Raw genomic sequence first — 19,738 nt, 5'->3', positions numbered from 1 at the left:
ATCCGGAAGTGGTTTATTCCACTTACACCACAGTGACGTACCAGTGCTAACAATGTTTTTATTTATTAAAGAAAAACAAGTGTCCTTTTTATCCAGTTGTAGTTGTTGGATGTTGTGGAACATCCATGAAACAAGTTAGGTCCTGGTATCACTTTCTCTCTCTCTCTCTGTCTCTCTGTCTGTCTGTCTGTCTCTCTTTCTCTCTCTCTTTCTCTCTATTTAAAAAAAAAGTTAAAATTACAGCTTTATTTCTGACTGTTACAAAGCGCTGACACTGGAGACTCCTTCCATAAATGTTAAATACTATACTGAAATTACAAACACTAGTTTTTTGTCTTCATTTGGATAATGTTCAATATTATATTTGTTCTAGTATTTTAATCATTACTACCATCATATCATCATAGATACCTATTGCTCTACAAATGTGTGTAAAAGTTTAGGCACCCTTGGTTAAATTGAATAAGACCTCTGCAAGAGAAAATCCAAAACATCACGTATTTCTACAAATTATAATACACGATGAAGCATTTGTTTGCTTCATCACGAAAAAAATGAATCACTATTGTTATCAAAACAAAATTAATATATCAATATCTAATCTAAGTCATATGTTGACAGTTTCAACGCTTGATACATTTTCAGAGTCTTCAAACCTCTGAGAGTGTAGAGCTTAAGCTGACAGTCCTTGACCTACTGTGGTCCGATTTCTTTCTTTAGCTCCTGGTGCATTTTATTTTTAAACCCAGAAGAGGATGTGTGTAGGCCAGTCGGCAGGACTGAAATCAGACTTCAAAGTAGAAGTACACACACCCGCTGTTCTTTTCCTGATTACTACCTGTTCACACACTGCAGGGTGTTAGTGTGGGCTTTCCCTGTATCTCAGAACCCTGCTGCACACACACCTGTCTCAGAGACAAAGACAGCAAGAGAGAGAGACTACAAGATGCAGAGAGCAAGACGAGAGGCCAGAAGACACACAGAGAGAGAGAGAGAGAGAGAGAGAGTAAGTGAGAGACCAGGATGCAGAGAGCAAGACAAGAGGCCAGAAGACACAGAGAGAGAGAGAGAGAGAGTGAGAGACCAGGATGCAGAGAGCAAGACAAGAGGCCAGAAGACACAGAGAGAGAGAGAGAGAGAGAGAGAGAGAGAGAGAGAGAGAGAGAGAGAGAGTGAGAGACCAGGATGCAGAGAGCAAGACAAGAGGCCAGAGGACACAGAGAGAGAGAGAGAGAGAGAGAGAGAGAGAGACTACAAGATGCAGAGAACAAGTAGAAAGGCCATAAGACACGCACACACATACTGAGAGACAGAGAGAGAGAGAGAGACAGCAAGATAGAGAGACTACAAGATGCAGAGAGCAAGACGAGAGGCCAGAAGACACAGAGAGAGAGAGAGAGAGAGAGAGAGAGACCAGGATGCAGAGAGCAAGACAAGAGGCCAGAGGACACACAGAGAGAGAGAGAGAGAGAGAGAGAGAGACTATAAGATGCAGAGAACAAGAAGAAAGGCCAGAAGACACAGAGAGAAAGAGAAAGAGACTGCAAGATGCAGAGAGCGAGAAGAGAGGTAAGAAGACAGAGAGAGAGAGAAAGAGAGAGAGAGAGAATGTGTAAAAGAGAAATAGTATGGTCCTGAATCCTCCCACTGGGTACAGCAGGGGAAAATCCAGAAGAAAAGTAATAATTCCTGTTATCGAAATATTAAATATCTGTAATTGTAAGTTCTTATTTTGCATTTTATAGAATCATTCATGTTGTATTTAATCTTTTTTTCATATTAGGGATGGATGAAAGAGAGAAAGTGGACGAGTATTGTAAGTGATAAGGTTTATTTCCATAATAAAACAATTCATTTAGTTCACATCTAGTTCTTGATATCCATGTTTTCTAATTCTGACTGTAGAAATAACAAATTTGTAATTTTTATATAAACCAGAAGATTTTATATAGACCAGAAGTATTGAGTACTGATTTGTTGTTAAGTATTGGAAGGAAATAAAAAGTAATAAAATATTAACAGTGAAAGGAAATCCCCCCATCATTTTATATTTCTCCAAACATCCTTAAATTAAAGTTTGCATACATGAAAGAGATACCATCCCTGTGTAAGTGAGACTACAGTATAGGGTGTTTCTAGTAAATTAAAACCTGGAAAGATGAACCCACATCACTGACTGCTGGAGAACTGTTGAAGGACGGCAGGAAGTAAAACCATGTGGAAAGAAGTAAAACCAGGAAGTGGAAGGAAAGAAACCCAGGTGGAAAACTATATTTTTGGGTATGAAACAACTTCATCTGTCTCTCTTTATTCTTTGTGAAATAAACACAGTCACGGCTTCATCCTCTTTTTAAGGCAGATGGTGTGGTGTGGTCTGGGTGGCCGAGAGCTTGCGTGTTGACCGCAGTGCATTGTGGGAGCACATGGTGTCTGTGTGGAGTTTCACATCTCTTCTCTTCTATAGAAATCGATTTCTTGTTTCGCTGTGAATAAAACAGGGGGAGAGGAGACAGCATGTCGAGCCAGGTATCGAACATACAGTATTTAGTCGATAAGACGAGACAAATGACAGGAAAATGACAAAATGTGTATATATGGGTGTGTGTGTGTGAGAGAGAGAGAGAGAGAGAGAGAGGTCAAAGGTATCATAAAGGTAAAAGATATAATAAAAAGGGAGAAAAAGGTGGGGGAACGAAGTATGTAGCCGACACTGATGGACACACGCCTATTGCTAGGGGTTTCCAGCAGCGCAATACATAAAACCATGCAGATACAAGTCAAGATCTTCAGTTAATGTTCAAATCAGACATCAGAACAGGGGAAAATATGTGATCTCAGTGACTGTGGCATAGTCATTGATGCCAATTTAAGTATTTCAGAAACTTCTGATCTCCTGGGACAGAGTTTACACAGAAGAGAGGACAGAGGAGAACGGCCAGGCAGGTTCGCGCTGACAGGAAACTCAAATAATCACTCTTTACAAACGTGGTGAGCAGAAAAGCATCTCAGAACACCCAACAGATCTATCACGAAGATTTTAACACTGAAATGTTGACTCACTATCAGACATCCGACCAATCTAAAGACTTTGGTAAAAGATAATCAATTTTTTTGTGTTATTACCTTCAAAAGAGAGGCTTGTGTGGGAGCAACTGTTTATAGTATAGGCTATAACATATGTGATATCAGAATCTAACTTGTTACATAAATGTTCCACAGCATTCAAAAAAACTGATTTAAATTAAAAAAAAAAAAAGTGCAATGTGTCGTTGTTTAATTACACAATTGTAATAGTTGCCAAATTGCTGTGGTATTAGAAACAGGAAAATGATCAGCTTTGCGGAAAACAGTAAACCTGCTTCATAACACCATCCTGTCGTTGATTATTTTCCCATAACAGCATGACACAGAGTGTTTTATTCCTTATAAGAAAGTCATCTTCATTTTTCATTTATCAGCCTACTTTATTTTATTTTGCATTTCATTTTCTGCTCGACATTCTTTGATTTTATCGTGCAGCACTTTGGCAGACATTTATTGTCTTTTAAATGAGCTATATAAATAAAAGCGACTTGGAATTAGATAGTACACACTTAAGAGGAGTGGAAACTGTGCTTCACTGGCAGAGGTGTAATGAGAGAAATACGCAATGCGTTGCTAAGAGAAAGCTCGAGTTGCCCATAGCCTGTGTGCTGAATAACATTAACGCTGAGTGACAGTGTGTGCTGAAGGGAAATAAATCTGCTAAGTTTGTACCCTGCAGGAGGTCATCCACACACACACACACACACACACACACACACACACACACAGTGTAGTATTCAACAAATATTAAAGCATTCGTAGAGCAAGAAATAGAGAAACAGGAAGGAAATAAATTGAGATAAAACAAGTATTCAGATCTCAGATGTAACTTCGTAACTAAGCAGTATTTAGAATTTACGCACACGGGGTCGAGTTTGAGTGAAACGTTTGACTGAGGCATGTCTCACTTACACACTATTCTGAACTCAAATCTAATCTAAATATGTGCAAATTTCCTCACATAAATATTGACGTAATTTCTCACCAGTTCTGACTGCAACCCCTAAAAATTTTGCATAGCGATTTCCAAACAGAACAAGCCACACACTCTTCCTGTTTCACACTCCATTCCATCAGTCTTACTGCTCATTATGATCTACGGCGTAACATCAACAACTGTGCTAAAGATTTTTTATCTTGCCTTGGGAAACTACCGCCAGAGAGTTAATGAGTTCAGCTTTTAATTGCGTCTGTTTTCAAGCCCTGATAAATTCTTAGCTGCTCCTGAAGAGATGGATTGAGGCTCCTCGGCTCGGGCCGCCGAAGCGTGATCATCTTTCATTATCGATTTTACCCTGAGAAACCAACACAACATCAAAACAGATGGGTTTGGGTTGGGGGGATTCCTGGTTATTGGAGCCTTTTAAACTCTAAAATAAAACAACGAAGCTGAGTTTATGTCAGCATACATGATAGTAATAAATAGTTTACTGAGCTGAAATAGAATATATGCATTGATTTTCGCTGTTACTCTGGAAAACAGATGCTGCTACACATACTGTACAGCCATAAGAGCTATATAATGAGAGGTTTTATTGCTCTTGGTTGTCCAGGTGTGTTACAGTGGTCATGACTTTAGAATCGCAAAACACTGACTTACACGAGTGTGCGAAAATGACTGGTCTAAAAAGTGAAATTTCACTCACCATTGGTGTAGAAGTACACAAATTCCTTACCTGAGTAAACGTGTCAATGCTTTCTGGTACAGTGCTTTGCATAAGTATTCACCCCCTGTGAACTTTTGTAGTGTTACAACCTGGAACTGAACATGAGATTACTGTAATGTGCAGTGTGGAGGTGAAGAAGCAGGACACAATCACGTGAGATCAGAGTGTTTACTGGGACACATCCAAAAATCATCATCACAATTCCAGACAGGGGTTGATACACAGGCAGACAGGGTTAACACAGGCATTTCCACATTCAAAAATCACATGAACAGTCAAAAATCAGGAAAACGGGAACTTAAACACGGAACAGGGCAAACACCAAAGTAGGAAAAACAAGATGGGAAACACGGGAACAAGGAGTCACAGAAAAACAGGATTGCATCCTGTCTCTGCTCACCGCTCGTTACAGTTACGAGTCATGATGTCATGAAGCATGGGGGTGGTAGCATAATGCTAAGCATTACCCCTGGCCAAAAACTGATTGATACTTTTTCCAGAACTTTGTCCCAGACAAAGTTTTGATAGCTCCTTGTTTGTCACATGACACTTTTATTGCACAGATTGACTCCATTCAGCTAATTATGTGACTTCTGATCGAAACTAATTTAGGGATTTCAAGATTTATGCAAGGCACTGTTTACTGGAGCTCATTAGACATGCTAGTATATCAAAATTAAACATAGAGATGGTTTAGCAATTTACAAATATCACTTGCAGTAAATTTGGACAAGCTTCAATAATTGTTAATGTATAGTAATTGGTGTGACAAGCAGGAGGGAGGGGCCAGGCTGTGAGGACGCACGCCTGGCACAATGTTACGTTTGAGTTCACTCGGTTCCCACCTCCTGTCAGAGAGGCCTCGCTGCGCGAGGATTGCAGCACTGAGGAAGTGTGGGGCTGGAGCGGTCACCAGAGGACAGAGGAGTCATTGATGTCTGCCCAGAAAGGGAAGGAGTCGCTGCCATCCACCTGAAAGGGGAGGAGTCACTGCCGGAAACCTGGAAAGGGGAGGAGCGACTGTCCACCAAAACAGCGAGGAGTGGCTGCCATCTGCCAGAAAGGGGAGGAATCACTGCCATCCGCCTGAAAAGGGAAAAAAAAGCTGTAGCCATCCGCCAGGAGGTCCACGTTAGGCCGGAGGCCTGATTCTGCCCGTGGAGGAGTGTGACAAGCAGGAGGGAGGGGCCAGGCTGTAATTTGTTACATTCTGACAGCGCATCCCTCCTCCTTCCTGGGTTTCAGCGCCAATGTAACAAATTCAGTGACGGGCAAGAAGGAGGAGGGAACAGAGTGAACTCAGACGTAACGTTTAATCATAAACAGCACATAAACAGAACATAAAACACAAAACACACGCGCATCTGTCTCTCTCCCTCGGCGTCTCCAGCTGCTCCTTTATCCCTCTCTCCCACATCAAATTTTGAGTCATCTCAGTGCCAGGCTTACGTCCTCACAGCCTGGCCCCTCCCTCCTGCTTGTCACACTAGACTTGCCATAGTACTAAAAATTCAGCTAGATGTAATGATTTTTTTTTTTCCAGACAGAAGATGGAGAAAACCATTATTTTTAGAGGATTTGCTGCTGTGTGTGTTATAACAGCACATCATATTTTAATGTTGAAAGATTTATGGCTATTGCGTAAGTCAGTGTGTCTGTTAGTTAGGTTAAAAAAAAAGAAAAGAAAAAGGAACAGAAAAAAGGAACTACTTATTGAAATGTGTGAAGACCACAGAAAAAGTGTGATGCTTTTTCTCACGCTTTGAATCTGAGGCACAGAATGAAAATGTGTGTGTGTGTGTGTGTGTGTGAGTGAGTGAGTGACAAGGCGTAAAAAAGCAGTAAGTCTGCCCGAGATCACGTGATCCAGTGGCTTTGTCACAAACCCACAGCTGATGCAAAGTAAAATTGTGCAGCACGCACACTGAAGTGTCATTCTAGTCCTGTCGGTACGAGCTAGTAAGAATGCAGACTTGTTTTTATCTTCTCATTTTTCTTCACATTGCTGAAGGTGAGTCCGATTTTCTCTATGTTATCACTTCCGGCAGTGTGACTTCTGATTTCCTTCTAAAATTACTATTAGAACTTTTTTTTTCTTTTCATTTTTTCAAACTTTCAGTGGTTTTCCATAAAGCTCCACTAAGTTTTTGCAAACTTAGCGATTCCTTTTTAAAATTATGACTGAATCACTATCAATATCTCAGTGAAATTGAAAGATAAATAACTTCGAGAGAGAGAGAGAGAGAAAGCGAGAAAGCCTGGTGAGAGGACAGCTGTTAACAGAATAAGAGGAACTAAGTTGTTTGATGTTACGCAAGTATTACACAATCAAATGCAAATAAAATGGATTTAAAATAAAAGTTAAAAAAAGGTCGTTTTATGAGTGAAAAAAAAAAAATGCTTTAGCTAGCTTTAAATGCTGCAACTCTATAGTGGAGTTAATCATTTTGTTTGTTTTATGTTATTCATTTTTATTTAAAAAATTCTTATAAATTCCTTATAATATATTTTCTTCACATAGCAAATGTATTATTATTATTATTATTATTATTATTATTATTATTATTATTATTATTATTGTAAACACTTAAACAAACAAACAATAAATAAATAAATAAAGAGACATGAACAGTTTTCTGCAGTGTGAGCTTACAAAATGGATTTATATTTTATTTTTTATTTTCAATTTATTTTTAAGGAAAGTTTATTATACATAAAATATATTAAATATGGAAACAACTGTCAAATACCTTATTCTACACATACCTTATTTTATATATATATATATATATATATATATATATATATATATATATATATATATATATATATATATATATATATATCAAAATGTATTATCATTATTATTATTATTATACATACATACATACACAATTGCGCATATATAGATACGCTTAATGCCAGTATTCACTATATGTTCTTTTCTGATAATAATTTATTTGATATAATGATATGTAAAGTATAATGTGTGATTTATGGTCTGGAATTTTCAGCTTGCGAGTGTAAAAATAAATGAGTTATGAACAGTGGACGATGATATTGTAAAGACTTAAACAAACAAACAAACAATAAATAAATAAATGTTCCTACTGCATTTAACATCATGACATGTATAAAGGTGACGTTATAAGATCATACTCAAATATACATAAGATGTGCAGCTGGACATTAAGACTTGGTTTAGATTTAAATCATGTAATAAAATCTGCTGGTTTATCACATATTGTGGTAAAATAAGTGCAATACACCAGAACACTCATATCACGCTATTTTCACATAGAATCAGCATTTTTATTTATTTATGTATTTATTTATTTATTTAAATTTCAGTTAATTACTAGATCAGTAAACTGGAAACTGCAACCTCAGTGCACATATATGAGGCTTTTTGCATAATATTCATATTTCAATCAAATAGGAGTTATGTTAATAGTCAGATACAGTACAAATAAAAAATGTTTGCATTGGCGCAAGGTTAAAAGGATTATTTTAAAAAGAATTTAGTTTTAGGTTTTTTCTTTAGTTTTTATCTTTATGTAAAAATGGTAGTCTGCTACGGTATAAGAATATATCTGTATGTTTACCTTCTTGAGATAATTATCATTTGTAGAAAAAAGTACAAACTTTTTGAAGAGCCAGTGAATTGGATAAACATATTTCTTTCTTAGTTTTGTAAAGAAAGTATTTTAGTCATTTAGAGGAGTTAAACAGACATTTTCAGGCTAGTCTAGTGGATTATGAGGCGATTGTTGTGAAGAAGTTCAGCATGTCTTAGTGCACAAATGAAGTTCACAGTTCTGTGTGGTTCTCTGTGGTTCTCTGAGGTGTTGCATTTGTCTGTCACCTCCAGCTGACAACAGCAAAGACACATGAACAGTTTCCTGCAGTGTGAGCTTACAAAAGGAATTTATATTTTATTTGTTTATTTTCAATTTATTTTTAAGGAAAGTTTATTATACATAAAATATATTAAATATGGAAACAACTTTCAAATACCTTATTCTACATATACCTTATTATATATACATAATATATATAATAACACTGTATATGTGTGTGTGTGTGTGTGTGTGTGAGTGTGTGTGAGTGTGTATGTGTTTGTGTGTTCATTTCACAAAAACAAATGGCAGACAAATAAAATAAAAATGAAATAAAATAATACAAATTACAGATAAAATATGTAAAATATGAACACAAATGTCAAATCCCTCGTTATACTATACATGTCCTGTACATAGCAAAAAAAGGCATTAATAAAATATACATACAATAAAAATAAAACAAAATAATATCCTAGTATAAAATCTTTTAAGACACAACTGCTAATTCTTTATCAGGTTCTAAATATTCTTTAAATTGTAAAAAAAAATAAGACAGCAATAAATTAAAAATAAACATAAATATAATAAAATCTTTTTTTTTAATATTATGTATATATATTTTTATATATTCTATTTTATTTCTTATTTTAAATCTCTTATTATTTGTGTGTTCTTTACATAGCAGTAATAAAATATAATTAAAATAAAAATAAAATATTATATTATTTATTATTTATTAATATTGTACTATATTGTATTATTGATATTCTCTAAAATGTGGCAGTAATACAAATTCCTTATTTTTCTTTAAATAGCAAAAATTATTATTATTTTATTTTATTTTATTATTTTTTTATACATACTGTATATACATACATAGATACAGTTAATGCCAGTATTCAGCATATGTTCTTGTTTGGTAATAATTTATTTGATATAATGATATGTTCACTATAATGTGTGATTTATGGTCTGGTAATTTTCAGCTTGCGAGTGTAAAAATAAATGAGTTATGAACAGTGGCTGATGATATTGTAAACATCTGGATTAAGAGTAACCTGACACGCTGTTTTGTACTGTACAGGTTGTAAGTTATTGGATAATACACAGGTTTTCATAACAGCATCATCAGGAGAGTCTGTAGTGCTGTCGTGCTCCTGCGCTGATCCACAGGATAGAGCACTGAATCTCACATGGGGATTTAGAAAAAAGGATACAATTAATTTTGATGCCATCTATCCCAGTGATGAGATTAACCGCTACCGGGGCCGAGTTCAGCTGCTTACTGATGACGCTCCAGGAAATTTTACTATCCTCATATCACACCTGACTGCAGAGGATGGAGGAGAGTATCAATGTCGGGAAAAGAATCAGATCAGTAACCTAAGGCTTGTCTTCCTCACAGTAGAAGGTAAAGTAAGTGTTTTGTTGTTGTCTCTTGTTGCTCTAATCACAAAATGTACTGAATATAATTTCTGTAACATAAAAGTGACTGTAAAAATAATCATTTGTGTTCATTGCCAAAAATGTTAAATTATTTTTATGTATTTTTTAAAGTCATTTTTTGACTTTTTTGGTCATTTTGACCCAATTAGGACATGAGTGTTAATCATGTGTTAATGATCCAGTAATGATCCACACAGTGTTTACAATATCTCACACTCTCTGTATGTGTTAAATATGATTTATGAATACACATTTACATTACTAACTACTCGCCCCTTTAGCTCCTCTAGTGCTCAGTACAACCACAGCGAGCACAGCAAGGCCGAATGACAAACACAGCACACACTGCCTGACATCAGGTACACGAGATGGTAAGTTATTTTGATTTTTTTTGTTTATATATACCCCAGGAGCCAAATGGACACGCACGGTCGTAGCTGCGAGTTGCTATATATACACCTGAGAGCAGCTACACGAGAAGGTAAGTTATTTTTTTGTTTGTTTTTTTGTATGTATGAATTTATGTTTTCTTTTTGTGTTTGTGTATGAATACACACACACACATACACACACAAACACACAAACACACATATATATGTGTGTGTGTGTCTGTGTGTGTGGTTTTTTTCATGTTTTCATTACTCTATGTGCTTTCATTACTCTAGTGTTGAGTAAAACCAGAGCAAGTGTGACAAAGCCAAACAACAAACACAGCACACTCCACCTGATATCAGCTACAAGAGAAGGTAAGTTATTTTTTTGTTTGTTTTTTGTATGTATGAATATATATTTTATGTATTCTTTATATATCTTTATATTCTTTATGTATACACACACACACACACACACACACACACATAAACATATATATATATATATATATATATATATATATATATATATATATATATATATATATATATATACATATATCAGTGCTGAACACTTTCCTATGTTGGAAAACGTACAGCTTTACCTAGTATGGAAACAATAAAGTATTAGAACAAGTGTATAAATGTAGTTAATATTTAATGTATTTTTAATGAGTAACCAACTGTTAGCGTTGGCAAATTGCTGTGGTGAAAGAAGAATAAAACACTTCAGGATATGCTGTTATTGGAAAATATTCCAAATGGTAACAGTAACAGTAACACCCCATCACTGCTAATTTGTTTCTATAAGAACACAACAGTGTTTTATAACTTATATACAGTAATTCCAAATAATGTTATTTCTTTGTCTTGTTTTTTTCTAATATTAATAATAAGAAATTTAACCTGTACAACCAAACTAGCAATACTATTTATTCTGCTTAAAAAGCATGTGAAATTATAAATAGAATTTTTTTTATTTTGATTATTTGTATCTCGAAATGTGAGAACTAAAAAAAATGCTGTTGCAGTTCGTCCAGAGCCTCTTCCCTTTGTCCCCTTTGCTGTGGTGACTGTGATCTTTCTGCACATTATCGTGGCTGTGGTCTATTGCAGCACCAGAAAGAAAGGTACACACAATATTCACACAATATTATCCAGCTGCAGTAATTATATTAAATGTGTGTGTGAAGTTATTAAACACTTTGCATCTTTATCAGATCCTGCCCGAGTTCACTACAGCACAGCTGATGGAGATGGAAGTGTGAATCTGCAGTGTCGAAGCTCTACACAGGAACAGAGGAATTGCATTTGTGTAAATTTATAGTTTATATATCATGTTGTCCTTGAATACAGAATATTATTTCCTGTAAACTGTATTATGTAGAAGCATGCAAATTGTGTAGTTAACTGTGAACATTTAATTCTTTTTGAGCATGGAGTAGGGGAGAGCATTGATAGCACAGTCCTAACATTTTTTTTTTTGTTTAAGTTAAATTACTTAAAGGTGCTTTAAATTACAGAGCTCACTTTAGATTTCTCTAGATCTCTAGTCAAGACCAGAACCCCTATCTCTAGATTTTGAGTAGAGTCCAAATCTCAGAGCCCTACATTTCAAGTCAAGTCCAGAACGCATAGCTTTCTAGTCTAGATTTCCAGTCGAGTCCAGAACATATAGCTAATAATTTCGAAACATGTTCGGAACACCTAGATCAGGATTTCAAATCAAATGCATCACCCCTCGTTCTACATTACCAGTCAAGTCCGGAACAGATAGATCAAGATTTTGAGTCAGGTCCCAAATCCCTAGTGCTAGATTTCAAGTCAAGTCCGGACCCTAAATCAAGGGTCAAGACTCTTGACATGGTTCTGTCCACTCTACCAGATCTGGCACTCCCTTTTTAGTGAGGTCAGTCAGAGGGCTGGTGATGTCTTAATAATTATGCACAAACTGATACTGATAATAGCCTGCCAGCCCAAGAATCTGCCTCACCTCCTTTTTGGCTTTCTGTATCAGGCAGGCTGCAATCACCTTCTAATGTCCACACAAAAACGGACCAACCCGTCCACGTAGGGAACCAGGATGATGGGACTGGATCACTCATCGTGGTACTCCCCAATTACACCTATATCAAGCATAGCCTTGAGCTCCTCCCAAACCACCTGTTTCTTGTCTTCAGGTAAATGGTAGGGGCAGCTGTGCACAACCACCCCTGGGGTAGTCTCGATGTACTGTTCTATGAGATTAGTGTGGGCAGGCAGGGGTGAAAATACCTGAGAGAACTCTGATTACAACTGAGCAACCTTTGCTTTCAAGGGTGCTAAGAGGTGGTATCCACAGGAGACCAGGGTGGTCACAGGGACTGCCTTGCTCCATGGCTTTAGGAGGTTGGGGTGGTTCTTACATTTGTAATATATTGCCACCTGTCTGTTCACAACTTCGTGTGTGACCTCAAAGGCCCCTTGCCACTTTGTGAGTAATTTGGAACTTGACGTGGGTGATAATACAAGCACTTTATCTCCCAGTGAAATCTCAGGTAGTGGAGCACCCCTATTATACAGAATTAATGTTCTTGAGCAGCATCCCCAGAGGCTCATTGAGGGTCAAGGTTCTGAACCTCTACCATTGTTGTTCTGGTGTACAGCCGACCCACTGCAGAATTGCCATTTTGAGATGCTGGTACACTGGCCCACTGTGATTTTGGCCAGGCCCATGTTACTATAGCATGAGAAAGAACTCCACAAAAGCCACTGGATAGTCCTGTGGAGTCATCTTCATGAGGATGAGAATGAAGCTGGTGTATCAGCTGACTGCATCAGGCTCCAGAGCACTTGTCAATTCTCTGTGTATGCGGCCATCACAGCCTGGATTCCTCTATGTTGATCAGCACATAGGTCATGGAAGGCCTGATGCTGCGCTTGGTGTAAAGCGGTGAGGAACGTGATGACCTTCATATCATATCAGCCTCAATCCCAGGTTTTGGCACCACTGCGACACCCTGGTGGGTATGGAAGGGAAACGAGGACATGGGAGGCAGGATTTGGAGAGCACGACTTTGTTTCTCTCTTGTAACTGCCTTAAGATTTCTTTTATGGCTTTCTTTTAACCAGAGCATTTTCGTCACTTCGTTCACCAACGAGAGGTGAAACGGAAAAACGCAGTGGAAATAATCTGCTGCAGCCCAGCATAGACACGCTCTCAGGTCCCATATTTCACTGTAAAACACACATAAATAGACCCATGTTAATCACACTCAGGCATATTCATTGAACTACCCACTCCTTCTCCCAGGCTCCTCCTCCTTACCAATCACAAACAGTGCTCCATCACGCCTCCCCCACTCGAATGAAAGAATTTGTAAATAAGAGGAGGAGACCTGCATTTTCATCTGGTCTGAACATGATCTCACAATGTTTGGTATTGCATGAAACCTTTCTCACAGGGAGTGCTGTTTGTTTCATAATTGTATAATTGAATTAAGATTTTATTTTAATTTATTTTCCAGACTTGCCACTGTATTAAATATTCAGCTAGCTGTAATGATTTGGTTTTTTTTTTCAAATAAAGCTAGAAAGAAGTAGAAAATAGTCATTTTTGGACAACCTGTTATCCTATTTTCCTTGTGAACTACACACACACACACACACACACACACACACAAATTTTATTGTTGATACGGGTAATGCATTAGTCAGTCTGTCTGCTATTTGGAAAAAAAAAAGAAAGAAAATAAAAAGGGACAGAAAAAGGGAACTACTTACTGAAATGTGTGAAGACCACAGAAAAAGTGTGATGCTTTTTCTCATGCTTTGAATCTGAGGCAATAATGTTGTGTTTCTATAAGAACACAACAGTGTTTTATAACTTATATACAGTAATTCCAAACAATTTTATTTCTTTGTCTTGTTTTTTTCTAATATTAATAATAAGAAATTTAACCTGTACAACCAAACTAGCAATATTATTTATTCTGTTTAAAAAGCATGTGAAATTATAAATTGATTTTTTTTTTTATTTTGATTATTTGTATCTCGAAATGTGAGAACTAAAAAAAATGCTGTTGCAGTTCGTCCAGAGCCTCTTCCCTTTGTCCCCTTTGCCGTGGTGACTGTGATCTTTCTGCACATTATCGTGGCTGTGGTCTATTGCAGCACCAGAAAGAAAGGTACACACAATATTCACACAATATTATCCAGCTGCAGTAATTATACTAAATGTGTGTGTGAAGTTATTAACCACTTTGCTCTTATCTTTATCAGATCCTGCCCGAGTTCACTACAGCACAGCTGATGGAGATGGAAGTGTGAATCTGCAGTGTCGAAGCTCTACACAGGAACAGAGGAATTGCATTTGTGCAAATTTATAGTTTATATATCATGTTGTCCTTGAATACAGAATATTATTTCCTGTAACCTGTATTATGTAGAAACATGCAAATTGTCTAGTTAACTGTGAACATTTAATTCTTTTTGAGCATGGAGTAGGGGAGAGCATTGATAGCACAGTCCTAACATTTTTTTTTGTTTAAGTTAAATTGCTTAAAGGTGCTTTAAATTACAGAGCTCATTTTAAATTACAGAGCTCACTTTAGATTTCTCTAGATCTCTAGTCAAGACCAGAACCCCTATCTCTAGATTTTGAGTAGAGTCCAAATCCCAGAGCCCTACATTTCAAGTCAAGTCCAGAACGCATAGCTTTCTAGTCTAGATTTCCAGTCGAGTCCAGAACATATAGCTAATAATTTCGAAACATGTTCTAGATCTAGGATCTCAAACTAGATCAGGATTTCAAATCAAATCCATCACCCCTCGTTCTACATTTCCAGTCAAGTCCGGAACAGATAGATCAAGATTTTGAGTCAGGTCCCAAATCCCTAGTGCTAGATTTCAAGTCAAGTCGAGACCCTAAATCAAGGGTCAAGACTCTTGACATGGTTCTGTCCACTCTACCAGATCTGGCACTCCCTTTTTAGTGAGGTCAGTCAGAGGGCTCGTGATGTCTTAATAATTATGCACAAACTGATAATAGCCTGCCAGCCCAAGAATCTGCCTCACCTCCTTTTTGGCTTTCTGTATCAGGCAGGCTGCAATCACTTTCTAATGTCCACACAAAAACGGACCAACCCGTCCACGTAGGGAACCAGGATGATGGGACTGGATCACTCATCGTGGTACTCCCCAATTACACCTATATCAAGCATAGCCTTGAGCTCCTCCCAAACCACCTGTTTCTTGTCTTCAGGTAAATGGTAGGGGCAGCTGTGCACAACCACCCCTGGGGTAGTCTCGATGTACTGTTCTATGAGATTAGTGTGGGCAGGCAGGGGTGAAAATACCTGAGAGAACTCTGATTACAACTGAGCAACCTTTGCTTTCAAGGGTGCTAAGAGGTGGTATCCACAGGAGACCAGGGTGGTCACAGGGACTGCCTCACTCCATGGCTTTAGGAGGTTGGGGTGGTTCTTACATTTGTAATATATTGCCACCTGTCTGTTCACAACTTTGTGTGTGACCTCAAAGGCTCCTTGCCACTTTGTGAGTAATTTGGAACTTGACGTGGGTGATAATACAAGCACTTTATCTCCCAGTGAAATCTCAGGTAGTGGAGCACCCCTATTATACAGAATTAATGTTCTTGAGCAGCATCCCCAGAGGCTCATTGAGGGTCAAGGTTCTGAACCTCTACCATTGTTGTTCTGGTGTTCAGCTGACCCACTGCAGAATTGCCATTTTGAGATGCTGGTACACTGGCCCACTGTGATTCTGGCCAGGCCCATGTTACTATAGCATGAGAAAGAACTCCACAAAAGCCACTGGATAGTCCTGTGGAGTCATCTTCATGAGGATAAGAATGAAGCTGGTGTATGACTTCATCAGGCTCCAGAGCACTTGTCAATTCTCTGTGTATGCGGCCATCACAGCCTGGATTCCTCTATGTTGATCAGCACATAGGTCATGGAAGGCCTGATGCTGCGCTTGGTGTAAAGCGGTGAGGAACGTGATGACCTTCATATCATATAAGCCTCAATCCCAGGTTTTGGCACCACTGCGACACCCTGGTGGGTATGGAAGGGAAACGAGGACATGGGAGGCAGGCTTTGGAGAGCACGACTTTGTTTCTCTCTTGTAACTGCCTTAAGATTTCTTTTATGGCTTTCTTTTAACCAGAGCATTTTCATCACTTCGTTCACCAACGAGAGGTGAAACGGAAAAACGCAGTGGAAATAATCTGCTGCAGCCCAGCATAGACACTCTCTCAGGTCCCATATTTCACTGTAAAACACACATAAATAGACCCATGTTAATCACACTCAGGCATATTCATTGAACTACCCACTCCTTCTCCCAGGCTCCTCCTCCTTACCAATCACAAACAGTGCTCCATCACGCCTCCCCCACTCGAATGAAAGAATTTGTAAATAAGAGGAGGAGACCTGCATTTTCATCTGGTCTGAACATGATCTCACAATGTTTGGTATTGCATGAAACCTTTCTCACAGGGAGTGCTGTTTGTTTCATAATTGTATAATTGAATTAAGATTTTATTTTAATTTATTTTCCAGACTTGCCACTGTATTAAATATTCAGCTAGCTGTAATGATTTGTTTTTTTTTTTTTTCAAATAAAGCTAGAAAGAAGTAGAAAATAGTCATTTTTGGACAACCTGTTATCCTATTTTCCTTGTGAACTACACACACACACACACACACACACACACACACAAATTTTATTGTTGATACGGGTAATGCATTAGTCAGTCTGTCTGCTATTTGGAAAAAAAAAAAGAAAGAAAATAAAAAGGGACAGAAAAAGGGAACTACTTACTGAAATGTGTGAAGACCACAGAAAAAGTGTGATGCTTTTTCTCATGCTTTGAATCTGAGGCAATAATGTTGTGTTTCTATAAGAACACAACAGTGTTTTATAATTTATATACAGTAATTCCAAACAATTTTATTTCTTTGTCTTGTTTTTTTCTAATATTAATAATAAGAAATTTAACCTGTACAACCGAACTAGCAATATTATTTATTCTGCTTAATAATCATGTGAAATTATAAATTGAATTTTTTTTTTTATTTTGATTATTTGTATCTCGAAATGTGAGAACTAAAAAAAATGCTGTTGCAGTTCGTCCAGAGCCTCTTCCCTTTGTCCCCTTTGCCGTGGTGACTGTGATCTTTCTGCACATTATCGTGGCTGTGGTCTATTGCAGCACCAGAAAGAAAGGTACACACAATATTCACACAATATTATCCAGCTGCAGTAATTATACTAAATGTGTGTGTGAAGTTATTAACCACTTTGCTCTTATCTTTATCAGATCCTGCCCGAGTTCACTACAGCACAGCTGATGGAGATGGAAGTGTGAATCTGCAGTGTCGAAGCTCTACACAGGAACAGAGGAATTGCATTTGTGCAAATTTATAGTTTATATATCACGTTGTCCTTGAATACAGAATATTATTTCCTGCAAACTGTATTATGTAGAAACATGCAAATTGTGTAGTTAACTGTGAACATTTAATTCTTTTTGAGCATGGAGTAGGGGAGAGCATTGATAGCACAGTCCTAACATTTTTTTTTGTTTAAGTTAAATTACTTAAAGGTGCTTTAAATTACAGAGCTCATTTTAAATTACAGAGCTCACTTTAGATTTCTCTAGATCTCTAGTCAAGACCAGAACCCCTATCTCTAGATTTTGAGTAGAGTCCAAATCTCAGAGCCCTACATTTCAAGTCAAGTCCAGAACACATAGCTTTCTATTCTAGATTTCAAGTCGAGTCCAGAACATATAGCTAATAATTTCGAAACATGTTCTAGATCTAGGATCTCAAACTAGATCAGGATTTCAAATCAAATCCATCACCCCTCGTTCTACATTTCCAGTCAAGTCCGGAACAGATAGATCAAGATTTTGAGTCAGGTCCCAAATCCCTAGTGCTAGATTTCAAGTCAAGTCGAGACCCTAGATCAAGGGTCAAGACTCTTGACATGGTTCTGTCCACTCTACCAGATCTGGCACTCCCTTTTTAGTGAGGTCAGTCAGAGGGCTCGTGATGTCTTAATAATTATGCACAAACTGATAATAGCCTGCCAGCCCAAGAATCTGCCTCACCTCCTTTTTGGCTTTCTGTATCAGGCAGGCTGCAATCACTTTCTAATGTCCACACAAAAACGGACCAACCCGTCCACGTAGGGAACCAGGATGATGGGACTGGATCACTCATCGTGGTACTCCCCAATTACACCTATATCAAGCATAGCCTTGAGCTCCTCCCAAACCACCTGTTTCTTGTCTTCAGGTAAATGGTAGGGGCAGCTGTGCACAACCACCCCTGGGGTAGTCTCGATGTACTGTTCTATGAGATTAGTGTGGGCAGGCAGGGGTGAAAATACCTGAGAGAACTCTGATTACAACTGAGCAACCTTTGCTTTCAAGGGTGCTAAGAGGTGGTATCCACAGGAGACCAGGGTGGTCACAGGGACTGCCTCGCTCCATGGCTTTAGGAGGTTGGGGTGGTTCTTACATTTGTAATATATTGCCACCTGTCTGTTCACAACTTTGTGTGTGACCTCAAAGGCCCCTTGCCACTTTGTGTGTAATTTGGAACTTGACGTGGGTGATAATACAAGCACTTTATCTCCCAGTGAAATCTCAGGTAGTGGAGCACCCCTATTATACAGAATTAATGTTCTTGAGCAGCATCCCCAGAGGCTCATTGAGGGTCAAGGTTCTGAACATTTACCATTGTTGTTCTGGTGTACAGCCGTCCCACTGCAGAATTGCCATTTTGAGATGCTGGTACACTGGCCCACTGTGATTTTGGCCAGGCCCATGTTACTATAGCATGAGAAAGAACTCCACAAAAGCCACTGGATAGTCCTGTGGAGTCATCTTCATGAGGATGAGAATGAAGCTGGTGTATCAGCTGACTGCATCAGGCTCCAGAGCACTTGTCAATTCTCTGTGTATGCGGCCATCACAGCCTGGATTCCTCTATGTTGATCAGCACATAGGTCATGGAAGGCCTGATGCTGGGCTTGGTGTAAAGCGGTGAGGAACGTGATGACCTTCATATCATATCAGCCTCAATCCCAGGTTTTGGCACCACTGCGATACACTGGTGGGTATGGAAGGGAAACGAGGACATGGGAGGCAGGCTTTGGAGAGCACGACTTTGTTTCTCTCTTGTAACTGCCTTAAGATTTCTTTTATGGCTTTCTTTTAACCAGAGCATTTTCATCACTTCGTTCACCAACGAGAGGTGAAACGGAAAAACGCAGTGGAAAAAATCTGCTGCAGCCCAGCATAGACACTCTCTCA

General features: G+C 38.1%; 1 protein-coding gene across 3 annotated transcripts; it reads left to right on the top strand.

The window, feature by feature from the left end:
• The first annotated feature begins 6,587 nt into the window (after window positions 1-6,587).
• LOC117596623 (uncharacterized) lies at window positions 6,588-17,011 on the top strand. 3 transcript variants are annotated; one of them, XR_004577683.2, is made up of 6 exons: window positions 6,588-6,762; window positions 9,678-10,004; window positions 10,321-10,520; window positions 10,705-10,785; window positions 11,442-11,540; window positions 11,631-13,996. XR_004577683.2 is itself a non-coding variant. In XM_053231893.1 (6 exons), the coding sequence occupies exons 1-6, from the start codon at window positions 6,717-6,719 to the stop codon at window positions 14,775-14,777; spliced, it is 750 nt and encodes a 249-aa protein (XP_053087868.1). In that variant the 5' UTR covers window positions 6,588-6,716; the 3' UTR covers window positions 14,778-17,011. The 3 variants fall into 3 exon arrangements, 2 of the variants coding, with proteins under 2 accessions (XP_053087868.1, XP_034158058.2); XM_053231893.1 differs by lacking the exons at window positions 11,442-11,540; window positions 11,631-13,996 and adding exons at window positions 14,478-14,576; window positions 14,671-17,011 and having other exon boundaries at window positions 10,321-10,410; XM_034302167.2 differs by having other exon boundaries at window positions 10,321-10,410.
• Window positions 17,012-19,738: the final 2,727 nt, after the last annotated feature.

Source organism: Pangasianodon hypophthalmus, chromosome 30 (genome assembly GCF_027358585.1).
Source record: "Pangasianodon hypophthalmus isolate fPanHyp1 chromosome 30, fPanHyp1.pri, whole genome shotgun sequence".
In the NCBI taxonomy this organism is placed as follows: domain Eukaryota; kingdom Metazoa; phylum Chordata; class Actinopteri; order Siluriformes; family Pangasiidae; genus Pangasianodon; species Pangasianodon hypophthalmus.
Note: the sequence above shows the minus strand (reverse complement) of the source record. Positions and strands in the feature narration are given on the sequence as shown.

Coding starts and splice junctions, on each gene's coding strand:
- LOC117596623 (XM_053231893.1), top strand. CDS start 6,717: ATGCAGACTTGTTTTTATCTTCTCATTTTTCTTCACATTGCTGAAG. Junction 10,786..14,477: donor GATATCAGCTACAAGAGAAG/GTAAGTTATTTT, acceptor ATGCTGTTGCAG/TTCGTCCAGAGCCTCTTCCC. Junction 14,577..14,670: donor TTGCAGCACCAGAAAGAAAG/GTACACACAATA, acceptor TATCTTTATCAG/ATCCTGCCCGAGTTCACTAC.